The following is a 22,270-nucleotide window of genomic DNA, read 5'->3' as shown; positions in this document are numbered from 1 at the left end:
GCAAGGAAAATGATTTCAGCGAGGACTCCAACTCTCCCCCTCCCTTAATATTATAGAATCAGATGTGGAGTTATTATAGACTCATTCTCCTGAATGGAAAGGATTTAGGAAGGGCAGGCTTGCATCATGTTCAGTGATTCAATTCTCACATAATACGAAACCATGATTTGGCACTTACGATGGTTCAGAACCTAAACCTTTGCCTGTGGAAAATACTTCAGTCCTTCTGGTGACTTTCCAGTGTCTCTTCAGCTGGGATAAAGCAATGGCTGCTCCTTTCAGAATTGTTCCCCTACTGAAAAGAAAAGAAAAAAGTCGTGCAGAGCTCCTACATGAGAGCAAGTATTCATCTGTTGAGTTGTTGTTTTTAAAAGGAACTGTAAATAAGGGCTTTTGTCAATGTCTGTCTTAAAATGTGGTGTCCATAACTGGTCTTGGTACTCCAGATGTAATCTGGCTAGTGCAAAACAGAGTGGGGCTATTACAGGATGGATTTGCATTCAGTTTAGCTGGTTCCCTACTCACATCTGGTGATTTGTGCTGAAGTAGATGTCAGGATGTACAGTTCTGTCCCATTTAGATACAGTTTTATCTTAGAGCTGCTGTAACCTGTTTAACCATTCGCCATATTTTGTAGAAGGGAAAAGAAATCCTCACTTTTCCAGCCTGTCCTTTTTTTGTTTTGTTTTGTTTTCAGTGATGTCAGCCAGTAAGTAAAGGTAAAGGGTAAAGGGACCCCTGGCCATTAGGTCCAGTCGTGGCCAACTCTGGGGTTGCGGTGCTCATCTTGCTCTATTGGCCGAGGGAGCCGGTGTACAGCTTCCGGGTCATGTGGCCAGCATGACTAAGCCGCTTCTGGCGAAACGCTGTTTACCTTCCTGCCAGAGCGGTACCTATTTATCTACTTGCACTTTGACGTGCTTTTGAACTGCTAGGTTGGCAGGAGCAGGGACTGAGCAATGGGAGCTCACCCCGTCGTGGGGATTCGAACCGCTGACCTTCTGATCGGCAAGTCCTAGGCTCTGTGGTTTAACCCACAGCGCCACCCATGTCCCATTGTCAGCCAGTAGTCAAATGTAATTAGCTCCACAGCACATTTCATCACACCCCATTTTTTTCAGATTACCTGATTGTCTGGAATCACCAGTGTGACTCCTCTAGGAAGCATTACCCTAATCCACAATTGCATTCATTTGCTCCTGGTGATGTCACCATAGTCAAACCTGATTGGTTCCATGATGATATCATCAAATCCACTGAATGCTTTCTTGATGGAACCATTTCCTTTGGAACCATTTTCCTGGTTCTTTCTCTTTGTGGGTTGCCTCTGATATTGCTGAGATAAAGCTTCTACTCTGAAGTGCCTGCTGTGCCTTGTGAAAGATTGGAGGGCCACATTCTTAAGAAGGGTGACATTGAAGGACTTCAAAGACATTGGTGGGTGGAGGACATGCCCTTTGACTGTATATCCAGGGGAACTGAATACAAAAAATGTGCACGATAGGAAAAAAATTGCAGTAAAATGTTGATGCTTTTTTTTGCAATTAATAATAATAATAATAATAATAATAATAATAATAATAAAATAAATAAATAAATAAATAAATAAATAAATAAATAAATAAATGGAGAAACTGAGCTTAAGAAGGAAAAAGAAATATTGACAGTTTCATCCATCTCATCCTTCGGTTGAGCCCTGCATGGGCAACTGATCTTCAGAGGGCTCAGCCTATTGCAACAGCTACTTGCTCAAGGGATTCTTTGCTCCTTTTGCCCACAAAGCTTCTTCCTGCTATCTACTGCTTTCTGCACTAAGCACACCTCTGTGGTGCATGGCCTTTCTCCCCCGTTGCTATGGCCACAGCCATTTTGCATCATCCAGCTCTCTAATCACCCTATTCTAGCACACAGTGGGCCCTTGATCAGATTAGGTGGCCGACTCAGCAGAGGGGGAAAGAAGATGAGATGACGTAGCTCTTTGGCAGCGGAGGATTTAACTCTCTGTGGGAGACGGAGATGGAGGAATGGCAGCAGTAGGGGGAAACGGAGGCCTTCCATAGATGGTGCCCAGAAGGTTGCCTAGAAGGGAAGGATGAGGGGGGAGACAACATTTATTCAGTTCACATTTAACAGCTAGTCTGCATCATTCACAGTTCCCCAGAGAGTGTGCAAACCCCCCCAAAAAGTTATCTTTTGAAACTGGAACTTCTCTGAATTTTTCAATGCAGCCAAGTAATGTGCAGAAAAACACATTTGCCTCTATTAAGTGGAAATAATTTGCACAAATGCATTATGTTAGAGGAAATTGCTTTACAAAAATGTGTTGATTAGGTAAAACTGAATACAAAAATTTGACTATTCGGATAAATTTACACTAAAATGCTGATGAATTTCCATGAGGTCCCCCGCCCCCAAATTGATGCAGAAATGTGGAGAATTGAATTCAAGACTGGGGAAGGGGTGTGTGAAACTGACAGATTCCTTGATCCTACCAGAAGGGAACGTGACTTCTAAAGAGTTGTTTTGTCAAGACTGCTGCAGCATAGGAAAGAGCTAAACTCATGTTGTCTACCTGCTGCTTCCCTGATTATGACGATGCTATATATACAGTATAGATAGATATAGGCTTCTGAGTGGTTTATAAGATCAATTGTAAAATCCATGCATAATTAAAACACACAATAAACCATTCAATCAAAGCATTAAAACAGTCGTAATTTTAAAAATACAAGAAATTATGCCAGTTTAAAAGCACAGCAATTAAAACAGTGAAAAACAATTAGAAAAATAAGACCAGAAGGTCATGTTCGGGGGAATGTTTGCCTAAAACAGGTGTTATCTCCCAGAGCCGGTGGAATGCCAATGCAGATGGGATTTCTCATATTTCAGGAGGGAAGGCATTCCACAACACTGATGCCACCAGGTAAAAAGCCTGCCTCCACGTTACCACAAGCTTATAATGATCAGTCTCCCTCTCTCTGAAAAAACTACTGCACATAAGGTGCATTGAGCACCACATCTAAGGCTCTGAACCGGCGGCTGTTGGAGCTCATTTGCAAACAGACATTTATTTGCTATCTCACAGCTTTTGTTTTATGCAGCCAAAAGTCACTGTCTCATCCCAAATCCTCTAATGCACCAGTGACCTTGTAGACCTCAATATTCAGAATAATGATCAGAGAAAAATAAATAGGCCACCATCCTGCCCCTTATATAGCTGCATTAGGGCAGGGCTCAGATTTTTACGTTGTCAGCAGATCCCTTGAAACACAAGACCAAATTAGGCCTGGCTGGGCACTGTGAAAAACAAACAAATCTGAAATGCAGCCAGGAAAGGCCATCTATTTGATAGGAGCAGTGATAGGTGGTATTTGGGGGAGGAGGGTGGGTTATGTAATCCTTTTCGTGCGGGCCATTTTCCAGTCAAAATTGCCTTTCCTCCAACTGTTTTCCTATCCAGATGTGGGAAAAATGCACAGAAACAAAGAGATATTTTGATGAGAAAAACACAATGTTGATAATGGGTCAGTCATCATCCATGCCGCCTCTAGTTCACCCTCAGCTTAAAAAAAATACTATTATTTTTTTTTTTTGTCATTTGTGGACTAGTTTCTCAGTTGGAACATTGCAGGTTTGAGCAGAGGTGACTAACCATTTCAACCTGATGCCTGCATTCACTTTTTGCCAACTCCCTGGATGCTGAACGCCAGTGGTGGTTGTGCCCAACCCACACTCTCACATGCTCACACACAGGACTCTGTTATTTACATAGCCAGATAGTCCCCCTCTCCACTTCCTGCAGATCAGCTGAGGAGGATGGATGGGGGAATGGATTCTTGCATCTCTCTGCTCATCAAAGGGAGAGTGGTCATTTGCATCTCCATGCAAACCCTAAACTGTGGTTCATCTTAGCTATGGTTTGTTGAAAAAGCCAGCTTCCTAAACCATGGCTTGTTAAAGTGTTTTACTGATGCTCAGGTGATACAGAAAAGCACTTCCAAATCACAGCATGGCAAATGTTTGTGTAAGGCACGTTGTATGGAAATGGTGGTGTTGAAGCCTAATCAGTATGCACAACGGCTGGGTTGCTTTTGAATGTTCAGTCTTGGATTACACCCACTCCATTCAATCTGTGAGACTACCTTAACAGGCATGGCTTCCTGCACAGACTCCAGAGAGCTGTGGTTTTTTTAAGAGTCCTGACAGCTGTTAGGCGAACTCCTATTCCCCCTCACAGATCTACAGTTCCCAGAGTTCTCTGGGAAGCAGCAGGATTGACTGTTAGACCACTCTTCGAATTGTAGTTCTGTGGAGGGGGGATAGGAGTCCATACCGTCCAACCTTTGGAGTCCCCAAACCAGCATGTGCGTCTTCCGGTTATATGATGTCATGTCTAGGCAGCAACAAATCCATCCAGAGGGCGCCCTTGTTGTGGCAGGGGACTTTAATCAGGCCTGCCTGAAGACAGTCTTTCCTTTAGGGCTCCCTCCATTTGTTTGTGTGTCTCCAAACCTTGGGTTCCACCCCTTGGTCTGCTGATACCTCCCTGCGGTGTGTGTGAATTCTGGGCAACCTTCCAGGGGCCACCTGCCAGGGGTGGGAGGGGCCAGAAATAAAAGTGGGCAGAGCAATAAATGCAAATTTTACCTTTGCACAGTAGGCTAGGTACTCAACACACACACAAACAAACAAACACACACCTCTGTCCTCCATTCAGGCGAGAGAGAAGCCTCACCAGAGTTCAAGGACAAATCCCTGCCAGGCAAAAGAATTCAGGGGTCAAAGGAGGACCAGTGAGAATCATGGCTTAGGGAGAGGGTGTGTGGCCCAGATAGAGATCTGGGGCCAGACAGAGATGTTTTGAGGGCCACATTTGGCTCCCAAGTCTGAGGTTCCCCACCACAGTTATATAGGGCAGCAAAAGGAACGGGGTGACGTTAATGAGAAATTCGGCAACAAGTTATTACAATGAGGGGCTTTCCATGGATCTCAACATACCCCGGGCAACATCAAGGTTACCTGACTTCATCTGAGCGGTGTCCTTCCCTTGCTGCCTGTTCCAAACCAGGGCACCTGGCAAACAATAAAAACACATCAGAATAATTACTCTGCTGCTCTAATTATGCATGAGCAACGATGATTTAAGAGCAAGGGGAGGGAACGTCCAGAGGATTTATTTCAGTCTAATTGAATTGTTTTGCCCCCTCTCTTCTGCCGAATCCCTCTGTGATAGGCCGAGGCTGCATCCATAAAAGCCTTGCGTAAGCTTTAATCTTAAGAGAGTGATGGTTTCCCAGTGATCTGTGTTAATGTTTGGGGTGGACCTGACGTGCCATGGGGATGGTCACATGAGCCGCTCCCCATCTCCGCCACTTTTTGCCGGATCTCGGCCAAAGCAGAACGCTTACAGGCCAGGCAGCGGACTGGACATCTCCGGCACGCAAGATGCCAGCCATTTCGGTCCTCTACAAGGGAGCTGTCATTATTAGCAGGTAACGGCTCAGAAACAGGGCTTGAAGGGGGGGTCAGGCAAGCGCCGGCACATCATTGGGTCATGTAGAGAACTTGAGGGACACACGTAAGAACGCAGGCTCCCCTGTGGCTCCATGGCAGAGCCTCCGCTTTGCATGCAGACGGTCCCAGGTTCAATCGGGCTGCCTCAGTGGGAAAGATGGGAAGCAGGGCTTCCTCCATCAGCTTTGCCGAAAGCCTGGCTCCACCAGGCACACCCTACCCTTGAACTGTGCCAGCTGGTCATTATAAGAGCACATGTTTAAGAATTGGTTCTTTTTTTTCTCCTCTTCCCTCCCTGTCCTTCGCCCCTTGCGTGCTGTGGTTGGTGGGTTATTGTTGTTTTTTTAGCTTGTAACCCTACAGGCAGAGGCTGCCTTGTTTTAATTGATTGTATATAAGCCGCTGTGGGAACTTTCCTAACTCAAGAGCAGGGTACAAATGCTCTAAATAAACACATAACGTCAAATTTATTCTCCATCTCTAGGACTCTGTTTAGTGCTAGGGCTGATGGGAGTTGTAGTCCAAAACATTTGGGGGCCATGAGGGTTGTCTAGACTGTCCTAGAAGGACCATAGGCCTGATGCAGTATAACAGTTCTTCTCTTTAGAATCAGGGTGCCTCTGGTGTCCACAAACAGTTTCCTTTTCATCCTGGTTTCTGCTTTCAGGACACTAATGGGACCATACGGAATGGATCGGACTGTCCATTGCATTGACTTCTATGACTGCGCCAATGGGCTGGGTGAGTGTGTCTTTTTCTGGTGTCTGTAGTATTGTGGAGGGGTGAAAAAAGGGGACTGAGAGGGAGTCTGGAGCTTTGAAGGGTGCTTTCCCTGTTTTACTTTGCTTTCCAGAAGTCCCTAATGCCAAGATTCACTCTATCTGCTGCAGGCAGTCTATTGCTAATTGTCTGTCTGCAGGGAAACATTAGGAAGGCTACCTTAAATTAACATTTTGTTGAAGTCGACGCCTATGATTGTTTGACACCCTTTTTGTACAGCAGGACTGAGACGGTTCAGGCCTGGAGGCTGAATGTGGTCCTCACAACTCTGCCTTAATCACAGCCACTCCCCAAACCACACCCCGTCACTGGCCCTGCTCCCTGCCCTCTATCAACGCATTTGCAGTGATGCTTGCTTGCCTGGATGGAAGATAGAGACTTGTGGGTGTGCAGAAATCTCTGGGTTGTGTGTGGCTGGCATGTAGCTTACTGAAGTTGCACCCATCACCCTGGCCACGTTTGCCTCTGGCCCTGCTCACCAGGGGCATGTGGTACCCAAGGGAATGTGACCCTTCGGCTGGAAACTGCCCCCCATCCCTGTTAAACAGCATTGTAAAACACCAGACATCCTTGCTTGTTGCATTATGACTATCCATTACAACCTTTCTCAACCTGTGGGTCCCCAGATGTTGTTCAACTACAACTCCCATCACCCCTAGCTAGCAAGGCCAGAGCTCAGGGATGATGGGAGTTGTAGTCCAACAACACCTGGGGGCCCACAAGTTGAGAACCGCTGATCCATTACCAGTGGCAGAAGAAGGGGGTGCGGTGGGTGCGGTCCGCCCCGGGTGTCATCACTGAGGGGGGTGACAAAAATATGAGTTTTTTGTTTATGGGCTCACAATTTTTTTTAGTTCAGTCAAGAAATGTAACGAAACACTGCTGGTACTGGATACCACACCGTGGCACTTACCGCAGGGCCTGCAGCGTGCCTGTAGTTGAACATACATCTCTACTGGGAGTGATGTGGTGGCTTGCAGACTTCGTGCTGAAACGGCAGCGTGGGGCTTGTGTCTGCCCACCGCCTCTCCCTCAGCCACCCTGCAACTGAGGGGGAGGTGGAGGAGAGGGTCCATGCAGTGCGTCCCACCCCCATGGCTGGTTTGCCCCGCCCCCATGACCGGCTCACCCTACCCCTGGCAGCAGGACGCGCGTGCCGCACTGGGCACCCGAGTGGCTAGCTACACCGCTGTCCATTACCCAAACATGGTGGAGGAATCGACAGGGTTTGGGAGCAGACCCGTGGTGTAAACATGTATGGAGACTGGCTATATCTGAGAAAGTAATTCATAATGTAATGGGGCTGAAAGGAAAGGGGTGTGTGTGTGCATTTGGTGGCAGTTTATTTTATAAACTACTGAAAAGCATTTATGTGTTATCAGCCACATCGCTGCAAATGTGGATGTCATGACTATGCATACTTGTGGATGCCTTAGTTGGAGAAGGTGATCTCACTGGGGATGGGTGTTTTCATACAATGGCGCTGAACATTGTAGGATAATTTTGTATAAAAACTACAGGGTATCATAAAGACATGAATACTTTTTCAGTCACTGGCAAGCTTGGGAGGAGGCCAGGCTTTGTTTGTGCTATTGCTTATGTTTATGCCTAATTTGTCTAGTTATATATTTATGGAAGCCAGTAAAAATTACTTTAAAACAAAACATCTTAGAAATTCCTCCAGAGGAAGGACAAAAGCTCCAGGGCAGAGCACCTGCTTTGCCTGAAGAAGCTCCTGGGTTCAATCCTTCGCATCTCCAGGTAGAGTTGGGAATCTTCCTTGCCGAAGACTCTTGGGAGAAACTGCCAGTAGACAATACTGAGCTAGATGGACCAATGACCTGACTCAGTGCGAAGCAGCTTCCGATGTTGCACTGCATTATGGCTTTGTAGTCTTTCATGCCTTCTGGTCCAGGACAAAGGGAAGGCACATCACTTGCTGGACAGTGGTATCTCCTGTCCTCAGCACTGGTTCGTTCTTGAAGGTGCTAGGACAAGTGAAGGAGATGTCAGAAGAATCCGCATCTCCAGGTAGGGCTGGAAATGATCCCTACCTGAGACACCTGAGAAGCACTGCCAGTCAGTTAAAACAAATACAGCGGTACCTCAGGTTACATATGCTTCAGGTTACATACACTTCAGGTTACAGACTCTGCTAACCCAGAAATAGTGCTTTAGGTTAAGAACTTTGCTTCAGGATGAGAACAGAAATCGTGCTCCAGCGGCACGGCAGCAGCAGGAGGCCCCATTAGGTAAAGTGGTGCTTCAGGTTAAGAACAGTTTCAGGTTAAGAACGGACCTCCGGAACGAATTAAGTACTTAACCCGAGGTACCACTGTACTGAACTAAATAGGCCAGTGGTCTGGCTCAGTATATTTTAAGACAGTTCCTTATATTTCTGTGCACCTACTATGTTTTGAGTAGTGTCAATGATGACATGCCAAAGTCTGGAAATAGTGCAACCTGACTACTGGGCATGGTGCTGGCATTCACACAGCCACTCACTCTTGGCACAGCGCTTTTAAAACACACACTAAGTTAAAAACATGGTTGCTGTGTCCACAGACTTTGTAGGATAGACCAGGATATTATATCTACTCTCTGTTGTGCAGGGTGCAGCTGGTAATCTGGAATTAACTCCCGGAACCTAAATTCCACGAGTGTCTTAGAGATCTGCACTGATCATTTAATTGGAAATTAGTTACCATAGAGAGGTGCCAGTTAAACAATGTTTTTTTCTTAAAAGCTGAGATCCAATTATCCTAACCTTCATCTTCTTAAATCTAAGCTTAACTTCATTTCACCTATAGCCAAATCCTCACCCCAGGCAAAGGAAAAGATGCTACAGAGACTGGAAAGCAAAACAAAGAGATTAAGCCAAATGTAATTAAATATAGTTGTCTTAGTCACAGATCTGGGTTGCTGTTCCAGAGTGCAAGAGGACAATTCTAGTGCATGAAACAAACAGGCCAAAATATTGTGGTGTGTGTGTGTGTGTGTGTGTTGCAATTGCATGCAAGCAATGGAGGTAAATGGCAAAACCTGGAATTGAGTGCAGCATTTTGGAAATCTCAGTTCTATTTTTATTTTTTAAGTTTCTAGTCTTTATAAGTGTGCAAGCAACATCTGCTGAAATATTAAGTGGGAAGGGATGGGTGACTAAGGACCACTTGGCACATTATGATAGTTGTGGAAAATGCCAGGGTTGCACTAGCCTAGTCCTATAGAAAATATGCACCTTGCAAGCATCATGCACTTCTCACAGCTGTGTGTTTCCGTCTTTAAAATACAGGTGTGCACACACACCTGGGAACTCCACCAGGCTTGCCCCAATATGTAAAGAGAAGGTGGTATCCCACAAACTCATTCCATCCGTGAAAGGATTTATGCTTGCACCATGGAAATTCCCCTCCTCCTCCTTCCCCAGTGAGTCCCCTAAATCTGTTCTGGGAGTTCCTCAACCCTCCAGAGCAGATCTGGGAAGAGGATGGGAGAAGTTCCATTGTACAAGGGCAAAGCCTTATGCTGACATAATGCGCACTGCCTTGGATACAACTCTGACTGTTGTTGTTCTATATACCCATTGGTCTGCAAATGTCATTCAGGTGCTCTGCAGGCACTCCTCTCATCTCCCGGCAGTTTACTATGCTGCTGCCATCATACTGGTTGGGCTGCAGTGTGCACAGGACAGGTGCCCCCCTGGGGAATGCTGCTGCTGCCACCTGTAGCCAAATATGTAGCCAGCCTGAGTTTCCCACTGCCCTCCCACTAACGCATCATCTGGAGAGGCAAACCTCAAAAAGGGGGGTGGTGGGCAGAGCTGTTAATGTCAAGCTCTCCCTTCATGGGAAACCTTGCTTTCCTGGCCTGAAATCACTGAAGTCTCCCCTTTCCCCACAGCTGGGAGAGTGTCCAGTTTAGAGGAGGAGAAGGTGGAGTTGCCACCGCAGTCTTTTCCCCTGCAGTGGTGAGGCCAAGCAGCTTGTAGGCCTGCTGCTGTTGCTGCAATGCCTTGAAGGGCAAGGGACATGGCTGGTACCCTCCTGGCCCTGGGCTACATTGCTATGGTGATCTCCCAGCAGATGACCAGGATGCAAGAGGAGTACCAGCAGCATCCTGGCAAATTGCAGGATGTGGGTGAGGAGCTGCAGCAGGCCAGCTTGCCCTGCCACGGTTGCTCAGTTGGGTGGAAGATGCTGGGTGTGGCCAGCCAACCAGGGAAGGAGAGCAGGGGGAACCAGCATTCCAGCTGCCCTTCACTAAGTCCCATCAAATGGCTCTGGCTCCACACCCTCTTCATATACAGTGGAAGCTCGGGTTGCAAACGTGATCCGTACAGGATGCACGTTCGCAACCTGCAGCGTTCGCAACCTGCGTCTGCACATCTGCGCACGTGCGGGTTGTGATTCGGGGCTTCTCCACATGCGCAAAGCGTGATTTAGTGCTTCTGCGCATGCGCAACTGCCGAAACCTGGAAGTATCCCATTCCAGCACTTCCAGGTTTCGGCAGTCCGCAACCCGAAAAAACGCAACCTGAAGCGGCTGTAACCCATGGTATGACTGTACTCAGTTTGGGATCCTTGAGGATAGCTCTTTCCTTTCCCGCAGGCTTCCTTCCTCTCCTGTGAAAATGGGTGTTTGTCAAAGGGGGTGAGGAACAGAGGGGAAGGGTGCATGGATATGGGAGCAAAGGTGAAAACGGAGGTGCCAAGTGGAGCTTCAGAACAGAAGAGAGAAGTGGCTTCAGAAAGTGAAACTTAGTGCTTACATTGGGTGGGAGGGGGAAGGTCTGGGGCACTGATTCCTAAAGTGGGGTGTGCCACCCACTGGGGGGGCAGGTACTGGAATTACCTAGGGGGACATTAAGAGGCAACCGGGTGGCAAGAGGCACTGGAAGTGTAAATGACTAACCGACTTTGAGCAGTTGGCATCACTGAATGAAGTTCATCAATTTGGTTGACTTACTGTAATTAGATTAGATAGTTTTAATTGGAATTTGAATAAATGTGCAATTGATTGTTGTTGGGTTTTTTTGCATTATTATTATTTCTTAATGGGTTGTGCAAACTGCTATTCTGAGTAATTTTTTTTAAGGAACCAAGGGGGAAGTGGTCGAAGAAAGTTTGGGAGCCACCACTCTAGAGGGTGAATATGGGGGAAATAGCAGGGACGCGGGTGGTGCTGTGGGTCTAGGACTTGCCGATCAGAAGGTTGGCAGTTCGAATCCCCGCGACGGGGTGAGCTCCCGTTGCTCGGTCCCTGCTCCTGCCAACCTAGCAGTTCGAAAGCACGTCAAAGTGCAAGTAGATAAATAGGTACCGCTCCAGCGGGAAGGTAAACGGTGTTTCCGTGCACTGCTCTCGTTTGCCAGAAGTGGCTTAGTCATGCTGGCCACATGACCCGAAAGCTGTACACCGGCTCCCTCGGCCAATAAAACGAGATGAGCGCCGCAACCCCAGAGTCGGTCACAACTGGACCTAATGGTCAGGGGTCCCTTTACCTTTACCTTTAGCAGGGTGTTGGCAAGTGGGGTGAGCAAGGGGCTCTGTTGTGTGTGTTTGTGTTCCCATCATTTCAGTTCAATATTGGGCTATTGCAGAGTAAAGGAAGATAGCAGACAAAGCAGACCCTTCCATAATGTGTAAATGGGAAGGGTTGTAGTTCAGTGGTATATCATCTGATTTGCGTTCCCCAGTTCAATCCACAACAACTCCAGGTAGGACTAGGAGAGAGCCATACCTGAAATTCTGGAGAGCAGCTGCCAGTCAGTATAGGAGGGTCTTGTTGGCTCACCCTGTGGGAATGCCCTCTCGTCAGATATCAAACAGATAAATAACTATATGACCTTACAAAGACATCTGAAGGCAGCTCTGTACAGGGAAGCTTTTAATGGCTGGTGTTTTATTGTGTTTTTCGCAGAATACCTCCAAGCAAAACATGTTTGTCAATGGTGTTGATTCCTTGGTTCAGTTGCCTCTCGTGCTGTGTGTGTTGTGTGTGGTTGTAATAGACAGATGCTCAGTGTCTGTGGGCTTCCTTCCGTCTGTTAACACATCTATTTGTGTCTTGGATTGAGAGCAAGGAAGTCTGATCTCGCTGGCTCTCACTGACTGGCTGATTTGTTAATTAAAACCAGCATTCATAATCCCACAGCCTTCAGCCCAGACTCCAAGAAATTAGAATTTAATGAGCCTTTGATAAATTGCATTTTTGCCCTTTTCCTGCCAGGCATTTCTGTGTCAAATCTCATGTTTTTAGTTTATCCATTCACCAGCAGAGATCTCAGGGCAGCTTACACATCCAAACAATCAGAACCACAAATTCCACATTAAATAGTAAAATATAAAACAAAATTAAAAAAAACCCAGTAGAGAGTTCATTTCATTGAAACAGTGCAATTGTTTAAAAAAACATCACCAGAAATTCTAAATGACCAAAAGCCAAGTTGTGTCGGTTGTACCCAAAGGCTGAGTACACACCATGTGCTTAAAGCACATTTTTATTGCTGCCGGGGGGGAGGGTGTACTTGTTACCCAGAGTTATTCAACAATCAATCCCTCTTCAGAAGGAACTCTGGGAATTGTAGTTCTGTGAGGGGAAGAGGGGTCTGCTAACAGTTCTCAGCATCCTTAACACAGTTCCCATAATACTTTGAGGGAAGCCATGGCTGTTTAAAGTGGGATCATGGTGCTTTAAATGTATAGTATGAATGAGGTCTCAGTTTCTCATTTTTCTCATCTTATGTTCTGTTCTCCACATTTCCACATCAGTTTGTGAATCTTTTTTTAAAAAGGTCCTCATCAAAATTCAGCATTTTAGTGCAAATTTCTCCTAATACACATTGTTGTATGCAATTTTGCCTAATATACACATTTGTGCAAAGACGCTTTCTCTGATATACTGCATTTCTGCATGTTATTTTCATGACTATGTGCGTTTTTATGTACACATGCATTTTGGTACGCAGTATTTGAGCACAGTTGTGCTGCAAAATTCAGAGAAGATTGAATTTGAAAAGATGCGTATTGTTTTTGAAAGTTTTGAAAGCTGTTTTAAAATGTGAACCAAACCAAATTTCTACTCCATCCATAATTCCTGTCATGACAGCAGATTCTGGGTAAGGGTTTGGATTTGGGTTATGATGAGGCAAGCAAAATTCTATCCCCCCAGTAGCACCCTGGAGAGCTCCACATGGAGCTGAGACTGGAAATTTCACATGCACACTTCATCCTGATTTTTTGCCTGATTCTGAACTAGAGTTCTGTTTCGGATTTAGCACCAGTCCTTATATATTACCGCCAGAGGGCACTGTGGGTGTGCAACAACAGACACTTGAAAAATTGTTTGCGGGAAGGGATCCTCTTCCTATTATTTGTGCTCAATCAGTCGCCCTTGGCTACGTGTGTGTGTTTAATACGGATGAGATGCGACTATCTGCCACGCTTTCTAATAGGATTGCATGAGAAAGAGGTGAGAGCCAGCCAAGAAAATTGAAACTGGAAGAATTTGCCTTACTCTGGGTTTCCTGACCTTTTGGGAGCTGGGGACACATTTGGAACTGTGCTGTAGGCACCACAATATACCCATTTCACAGAAGGAACACTGGCAATGCTGAGAATGCCTTTCCCTTAAACAAACACACAAAAACACCTACACATACCCCAAAACCAATAAAATGCAGGCTAAAGAAGAAACAAGCAACTCTTCCCAAGCAACCCCCTAAAACAAAAACAAAAAACACACCTCAGTTGTTGTTGTTTTTAACTAAAATTTGGGAGGGGCAGGAAGCCTTAAAGGGCACCAAGGAAGATGCCTGCCCACTTACCATGTTGGAGACCCCATATCTAATTGGGTTCTAACACGGGTACAATTAATCTGAATTCAAGTGACTGATGCATTACTGAGCCCCTTGAGGAAGGATATTTAATATTGTGTGAACATGTGCAAATATTAAGAAATACTGAAGCTCTCTATTGACAGATATTAAAAGAGTTAATGGGCATGACTTAGCAAAAGTCCATGAGGACATGAGAAGAGCCTGTTGAATCAGGCCAGTGTCCCATTCCTGCTTGCTCTTTCATTCATTCATTCATTGCATCTATATCACATCCTTTTCTCTCAGGAACTCAAAGTGGCCTATAAGGCTCTCTCCCCCCCCCCCGCCCATTTGATCCCCACAACAATCCTGTGAGGTTGGTTAGGGGCAGTGGCGTAGCGTGGGGGTGCAGGGGGGGCCGGCCACACCGGGCGCAACATCTGGGGGTTAGGGGGCGCAAATCCACGGGTTAGGGGGCGCAAATTACTTGCCTTGCCCCGGGTGCTGACAACCCACGCTACGCCACTGGTTAGGGGCTGGCTCCAAGGTCACCCAGTGAACTTCATGGATGAGTGGGGATTTCAATCCTCATGTCCTAGATCCTAACCGCTCTAACCATTACAGCACACTTTGCCCAGTATGGTCCAACTCAGGGTAAACCACGGAAATCAATGGACATGACTTTTGTTGTTGTTGTTGTTGTTTAGTCATGTCCGACTCTTCGTGACCCCATGGACCAGAGCACGCCAGGCACTCCTGTCTTCCACTGGAAGAGGGAGTCTTCTCTTCTCATGAGGTGGCCAAAGTACTGGAGCCTCAGCTTCACGATCTGTCCTTCCAGTGAGCACTCAGGGCTGATTTTCTTAAGAATGGATAGGTTAATGGAGATGACTAGCTTACACCTATTGATTTAAGTGAGACTACTCCGAGTGAAATTTAGATGGCTGCAACCCCCTGCTTTTATAATGCTATTTTACCATTTTTATTATGCTATTTGATACTGTTTTATGTTATTTTTATATACTGCGGAGGGATTAAAACCATTTATGTGGTTTAACTTTTAAATAAATAAACAGCAATCAAAACTGACCTATTTTCCTTCCTCTCCCTCCCCAATGAACTTTTCACCCCAGCTGTTTTTGGCTTGGAATCCTCCTCAGCCGTGCACTAGAAATACAGTGTACAGGCATTCTGTGTCATTTTAATGTCAGAGATGTTGTGGCACTAGGCATTCTGGGCAGGTATCCAGCACATGCCCTAAGCAAGGCATAAGAGACAGAAGACTTTGAGCAAAGCGAGGACATGTAAAAGGGTACAGTTTGATTTGCAGAACTGTTTGCCTTGAAATCTTCCTATCCCTCGGGCTTGAAGCAGTGTGCATGCACACAAAAGCTTACACCCGGAACATACTTAGTTGGTCTCTAAGGTGCTACTGGGCATTTTTATTTATTTATTCCAGTTCATTCAGATTAGGAAGACTATGCACAGTTTTCTGGGAGTATCACTTGTGTTACTTCCAACCCAATAGGTTCATCTTGCAAAACACATTGATCTATAAAAAAGCTTCCCTGATGAAGGAGTTCCATATCCTTAAGGCCACTATTGAGGTTGCTCACTTCACTCTCGTTCTCTATACCTCGAGTGGAATATATGTATTTCAGTGGTAAGGACTGATACATAAGGACCTAAGAAGAAGAAGCTGGATTAGGCCAGTGGGCCCTCAGGTCCAGCATCCTGTTCTGGCAGAACCTGAGCCCAACAGTCATTCTTACCACTTGCAACTCCAGGCATATGAAATTCAGAAGCATTACTGCATCTAACAGTGGGGGAAGAACATTGTCATGATGGCTAGTATCCATTGTCTTAGTCTTACCCTCCATGAATTTGTCTCATACTCTTTAAAGCCATCCATATCAGTGGCCCTTGCTCCTTCTGGGGGGAAAGAGCTCCATAGTTCAGCTATGCTCTGTGTGAAGGAGTCCTCCCTCCACCTCCATCCTGAACCTCCCATCATTCAGCTTAATTGGATGCCTCTAAATTCTAATAATATCTATCCACTTTCTACCTGAAATCCTTGAGAGCTGCTGCCAGTCAGTGTTGACAATACTGAGATAGATGGGCCAACAGCCCAACTTGATATGAGGCAACTTTTTTTGTTGACATATCAATGTTTAGTTAGCCCTTCCAGGCCCCTCACCAGGCCAACAATTCCCAGCATTCCCATAATAATAATTTATTATTTGTGCCCCAGCCACTCTGGCCGGCTTCCATCAAAGATTAAAAATACATTAAAATGTCACACATTAAAAACTTCCCTGAACAGGGCTGCCTTCAGATGTCTTCTAAATGTCAGGTAGTTGTTTATGTCTTTGACATCTGATGGGAGGACATTCCACAGGGCGGGTGCCACTACCGAGAAGGCCCTCTGCCTGATTCCCTGTAGCTTAGCTTCTCGCAGGGAGGGAACCGCCAGAAGGCCCTCAGCGCTGGACTTCAGCGTCCGGGCAGAACGATGGAGGTGGAGACACTACTTCAGGTATACTGGACCAAGGCTGTTTAGGGCTTTAAAGGTCAGCACCAACACTTTGAATTGTGCTCGGAAACGTACTGGGAGCCAATGTAGGTCTTTCAGGACCGGTGTTATGTGGTCTCGGCGGCCGCTCCCAGTCACCAGTCTAGCTGCCGCATTCTGGATTAGTTGTACTTTCTGGGTCACCTTCAAAGGTAGCCCCACGTAGAGCGCATTGCAGTAGTCCAAGCGGGAGATAACCGAGCATGCACCACTCTGGCGAGACAGTCCGCGGGCAGGTAGGGTCTCAGCCTGTGTACCAGATGGAGCTGGTAGGCAGCTGCCCTGGACACAGAACTGACCTGCATTTCCATGGACAGCTGTGAATCCCATGGCTTTTAAACTAGTGTGCAGGGTGGGTGTGCCTTCAGAGGATGGGGTAGCAGTTGCTTCTTAGTAAAGAAATGTTATGTTATGTTATGTTATGTTATATTTTCCTGATAGGCATTAAAGTGATTGGAGGCATTAAAGAATTTACTGGAGAGGAATATGGGGTTTACGTTAAGAGAATCCTACCAGGAGGTGTTGCTCATGCTGATGGTAAGTGCCATTTATTGGTTCTGTTTCTGACCTAAAGGCCTTGTGATGCTGACCCTGTGACGAGATTCCCATTTGTTGAAAACGCTGGCAGCATTAAGATAAATTCAACAGTGTAAATAAGCTTTGATGGATGTAACCATGGAATACTGAATGGTTTAGTTTATGTAAAATATGTTATGCGAAATGAACCGCGGAAAGAGAAGAAGGGATGTAATTGATACTTTAAGGTTATTTAAATGAATACTCTCAATTGCAAACAGAAAAGTTAATAAATGAGAGAGAGAGAGAGAGAGATATTCCCATCTGACAGAGAGCCACTGCCAGTCAGTGCAGACAGTATGGAGCTAGATGGACCAAATGATCCAGCTCAGGATAAGGCAGCTGCTGGTGTTCCTATTGTCCCCATGCAATTATGGATAGGGAGTATGTTCTTTTTCCATATGTGTGACACTTCTCTTGCCTGTTTGCTTGATTTAGGCCGCCTGCAACCAGGGGACCAGATCTTAGAAGTTAACGGAGACAGTTTGCTTGGCGTTACAAGCGAAAGGTATAGCATTCTGGATCAGGGCTCTGAATTTGTTTCAGGATGCTGGACTTGATGGGCCTCTGGCCTGATCATCAATCATCAACCTTTTTATTCGACCGTCAGTCAGAAAAAGTACATTTGTCAATACACAGTTAAAACATCCAGGAAGATTTTTAAAAAAGCCAACACTAAAATGGGCTAAACAGATAGCCCCATCTCTGGCCTGATCCAGCAGGCTCTTCTTATGTTCTTAACATCTGGAGACCCAAGTCTGAAGATGCTTTGCAGGCTGAAAAGGCCTCTTGGTGAGTGTCAGTCACCTGCCGCATATCACTCTCTTTCCTCTTCCTTGCAGAGCGGTGGATATCCTCAGGACGGCTTCTGCCACCAGCCACATGCGCCTTCTTATTGCCCGAGATGACGATGCCCGGTAAGGACTGACTTTTTCTTACACCTGGGGCAGGGAGGAATGCATGATAGACAGCAGAGACAACAGGTAGAGCGAGCACGTCCAACAGGTAGAGCGTGACCTACCAGTAGATCACTGAGCGTTTGTGGTAGATCACTGGTAGATCACTGGCTCCCTGCAAATAAGCTCAACAAGCTTGGCTCCCCTGAAAAAAGCTCAACCATTTTGCGCTGCACCCCCCCAAATGCGGCTTTCCCCCTCCCTAAAAACAACTCAACAACTTTGACCTGAACCCCCAAAAAGGGGGTAGATCACTGCCAGTTTTTAACTCTGTGAGTAGATCGCAGTCTCTTGGGAGTTGGCCACCCCTGGATTAGAGCATGGGTAGACAAACTAAGGCCCAGGGGCGAGATCCAGCCCAATCACCTTTTAAATCTGGCCCACGGATGATCCGGGAATTAGCGTGTTTTTACATGAGTAGAATGTGTCCTTTTATTTAAAATGTATCTCTGAGTTATTCGTGGGGCCTGCCTGGTGTTTTTACATGAGTAACACGTGTGCTTTTATTTAAAATGCATCTCTGGGTTATTTGTGGGGTATTGGGTTGCGCACCATGCCAAATCCAGAAGTACCGGAATGGGTTACTTCCGGGTTTCGGCGCTCGCACAGAAGCACTATATCATGCTCTGTGCAAGTGCAGAAGCACCAAATCACAACCTGCACGTGCGCAGACGTGGTGCTGCAGGTTGCAAACGTGCCTCCCGCACGGATCACATTCGCAACCCGAGCGTCCACTGTATATAATCTGGCCCCCCACAAGGTCTGAGGGACAGTGGACTGGCCCCCTGCTGAAAATGTTTGCTGACCCCTGGACTAGAGTCTGGTGTCGCAGTTCCTCTGAAACTCCACCAGAGTGCTGGAGCCTCTCACTGCAGTCAGCTAGCCACAGAAGGGGAAGAAACAGCACTTTGGGTGAGGAGAGAATAAAAGGAGCAGTTTCTAGGTGGGAGAGAGTTAGACAGGGCTGGATTTAAAATGAGAGATAGGATTTGATTTTGTGAAGGGGCAAAGGTTCAGGTTAAGAGATAGGGTTTGATTGGAGTTGGGAGTTTGGAGTGTGATAAGAAGAACTGGTTCTGAGTGACGTTAAACATACACACTGAGGAGACTATCCATAGCGAGACGACAGAGCCTCACAGCTTGGATAGGGAGACCAGGTCAAGGGTCTGGGAAAGGTATACAGATAGGAGTTTCCTGGGAGGGCTGACTCTGAGCCAGGAGAGGTAGATCTTGTGGGAATTCAGGCTACCTGGGTCTCCGTATAGCCAGGAGGGGAGAGTTCTTCTAGGTACTGAAGACTCCCAACCCAGTAACAAGGGGTGAGGTGATCCCTTGGGTCTGTTATGCCATTTAGAAGACCTCAGGTGTGGGATTGTTAAAAGAGTGGGTGCCTGAGGAGAAGTGCCCCTCACTCATGAACCAAAATATTAAGCTGTGAAGGAAACTGTACGGTGTTGGAAGTATTTAACTGTAATATCTAAGTGACAGAACTGAGCTGAACATTCTACCATCTATTCTAGAAACCTGAACATCTACCATCTGAAGTGATTTTTAGTAACTGGAGTTTAAGAAGAGCTGTGCCTATAGTGTTTTTTTTAAGCCTGAGACGTCTTAGAGTTAGTTAAAGTAAACACGTTAACTTCTACCTGAAAGAACGCAGTTCCTGACCCACTTTGTTTCATAAACCTCTTTTGTTTAATCAAACTTTTCTTGTTTGCTCAATGAACTCCTGCCTGAGACTCACACAAGTCCCCCCACTAGATAATCTGTGGTATATGGTAGAAATCTGTGTAACTGGTGTATCGTGAGGTGGGCGCACTATATTTAATTGGGGGCAGATAGAGAGGAGTGGATCTGCTGCATTATTAATTGATGGTATTAAGTGGTGCGTTCACTACAGAATGCTAGTGAAATTATGTGTATATTTACTCTGAAGTAAGCCTATTCGTGGGGCTTACTCCCACGTAAGGGTGCTCTGGATTGCAGCTTCACCGTGCAGGGTTGGCATTTTGCTGCCAGGACAAAGGACAATGTTCCTCCTTCACACATTCCGTATACAGAAGCCAACTGGGCTGGCATTGACTCTTCCTTCAAAACTGGCAATGGACTAGCATCCTCTACTGCACCTGAGGCAATGCTGGCTGGTGCCCTTTGGGACTGGGGGTGGGGGTGGAAGGCAAGGAACCCAACAGTAAGTGGAGCCAGAGTCAATGACAGGCAGAGCTAATTTCCCCCACCTCCTGCTTCCTCTTCTCGGCTGAGTTCCACACTGAGGTTAGCAGAAGGAAGGCAGCGCCACCTCATGGACAGGTTGCAATAAGAAGGCAGGCAGATGGGGGCTGGCTAAGGTTGGCAGGGCAGTGTTCCATTTGCCTGAATTGACCAGCCTTCACTGGCCTGAGGGTAGCAGGCTAGCTGAGTGCAGGGCAGGGCATATTCTTGTGCCCTGCCCAGCATATTCCACCTGAGGCAGCTACCATACTCTGCCTAATGGTGAAGCCAGCCTTATAAAGTTTTTGCATTTCAGCTCAGAGTTTACTGCTTTTACATAAACAGACCCTCCAAGTGTCCCTCTTTTTCCAGGGACAGTCCCAGATTTACAGAAGCTGTCCTGGTTTCTGAGTTGATCCGGGAATGTCCTGCTTTTCCTTAGGGTGTCCCTATTTTCATCTGAGAAATGTTGGAGGGCATGGAGTTATCTGACCCCCAAGCCATCTGAAGGCAGCCTTGTATAGGGAAAGCTTTTTTTAAAAAAAGGAGCGTCTCCAACCCCATTGTTCTGCCCAGACACTGAGGTCCAGCACCAAGGGCCTTCTGGCGGTTCCCTTGCTGCGAGAAGCCAAGTTACAGGGAACCAGGCAGAGGGCCTTCTCAGTAGTGGCACCCGCCCTGTGGAACGCCCTCCCACCAGATGTCAAAGAGAAAAACAACTGCCAGTCTTTTAGAAGACATCTGAAGGCAGCCCTGTTTAGGGAAGCTTTTAATGTTTAATAGGTTATTGTATTTTAATATTCTGTTGGAAGCTGCCCAGAGTGGCTGGGGAAACCCAGCCAGATGGGTGGGGTATAAAATTGTAAAATTGTTATTACGGAATAAGATGTCCCTATTTGCTCTCAGAGGAGGAGCTGGCTCTCATCTTATCTGTTGGCTGCACAGGACCTCCCCCAGTCATGGCATATAGAGAGCCTCCCTCTTCAGAATCGGTGTCCCCCTGAATTAGGGTCCTGCTTGAGGATAAATAAGAGGAGAGGGCTCTTGCCTGAACGACCTGCTTGTCGGCTTTTGAGAAGCACTTGGCTGCTGTAGGAAAACAGGATGCTCTTTTAGATAGACTTGGAACAAAGAGTGATGATGGTGGTGGTAATGACCACTTATTTATTATTCTAAACCACGGTCTCAGGGCGATTTACATATACGATAATTAAAAGTTAAAAACAGCAAATATATTTAAAACCCAAGCAAATGGACATTTGTGGTAAAGACCCATTTATCCAGCTGAGAAAGCCAGTCAAAGCAAAAATGTCTTCTGCAGTTTCTAGAGAGTGAAGATCATGGGCTCCTGTCATATGCCAACATGAAGGGTATTCCACAGAACAGGGGCAGCCCCACTAAAAGCCCCACTCTGAGTTACTGTGTAAGGGGCTTCTGAGATCTTTGGAACTTTCAGGAGAAACTCTCTTGCAGTCCACAGCAGTCTACTGGGTGTATAAGGGATAAGGTGGTCTCTCAAATGACCTGGTCCTGAACTGTCTTCTTCTTCTTTGGCAATCACTCGTAACCGAGTAAGATTGTTTTCCATAAACACAGTTTTAACGGTGAGTGTGGAGGCCAATTCTGGATCCACACATCCTTCCACAGTGGGGACATAGGTTTCTGGGCGGGAGTTGATTGTGATAAGGGTTTGCCAAGTGTGCCTTCCTCTTAGCACGTTTCTCCCTTTCGTCCTGAGTTCGAGCATCTTCTAAGCCCATGACCCCTTTGGTAAAGGCTGTTCTTCCATTGGAGCGCTCGCAGGCCAGTGTTTCCCAGTTGTCGGTGTTTCTGCTACATTTTTTT

At 46.4% G+C, this 22,270-nt stretch overlaps 1 protein-coding gene across 2 annotated transcripts in view; it reads left to right on the top strand.

Annotated features, from left to right (window-relative positions):
• LOC310748901 (syntaxin-binding protein 4-like) overlaps positions 1-22,270 on the top strand; it is a 59,152-nt gene that overhangs the window by 16,627 nt on the left and 20,255 nt on the right. Inside the window, exons 1-5 of one of the 2 annotated variants that reach the window (XM_083585082.1) lie at positions 5,378-5,492; positions 6,182-6,255; positions 17,124-17,219; positions 17,697-17,766; positions 18,101-18,175. In XM_083585082.1, coding sequence (XP_083441208.1) covers positions 5,446-5,492; positions 6,182-6,255; positions 17,124-17,219; positions 17,697-17,766; positions 18,101-18,175 — 362 coding nt within the window. In that variant the 5' untranslated portion in view covers positions 5,378-5,445. Of the gene's footprint in view, positions 1-5,377; positions 5,493-6,181; positions 6,256-17,123; positions 17,220-17,696; positions 17,767-18,100; positions 18,176-22,270 lie in introns of those variants that run through there. The other variant, XM_083585081.1, reaches the window with a different exon arrangement.

Source organism: Podarcis filfolensis, assembly GCF_964270895.1.
Source record: "Podarcis filfolensis genome assembly, chromosome: 14".
In the NCBI taxonomy this organism is placed as follows: Eukaryota; Metazoa; Chordata; class Lepidosauria; order Squamata; family Lacertidae; genus Podarcis; species Podarcis filfolensis.
Note: the sequence above shows the minus strand (reverse complement) of the source record. Positions and strands in the feature narration are given on the sequence as shown.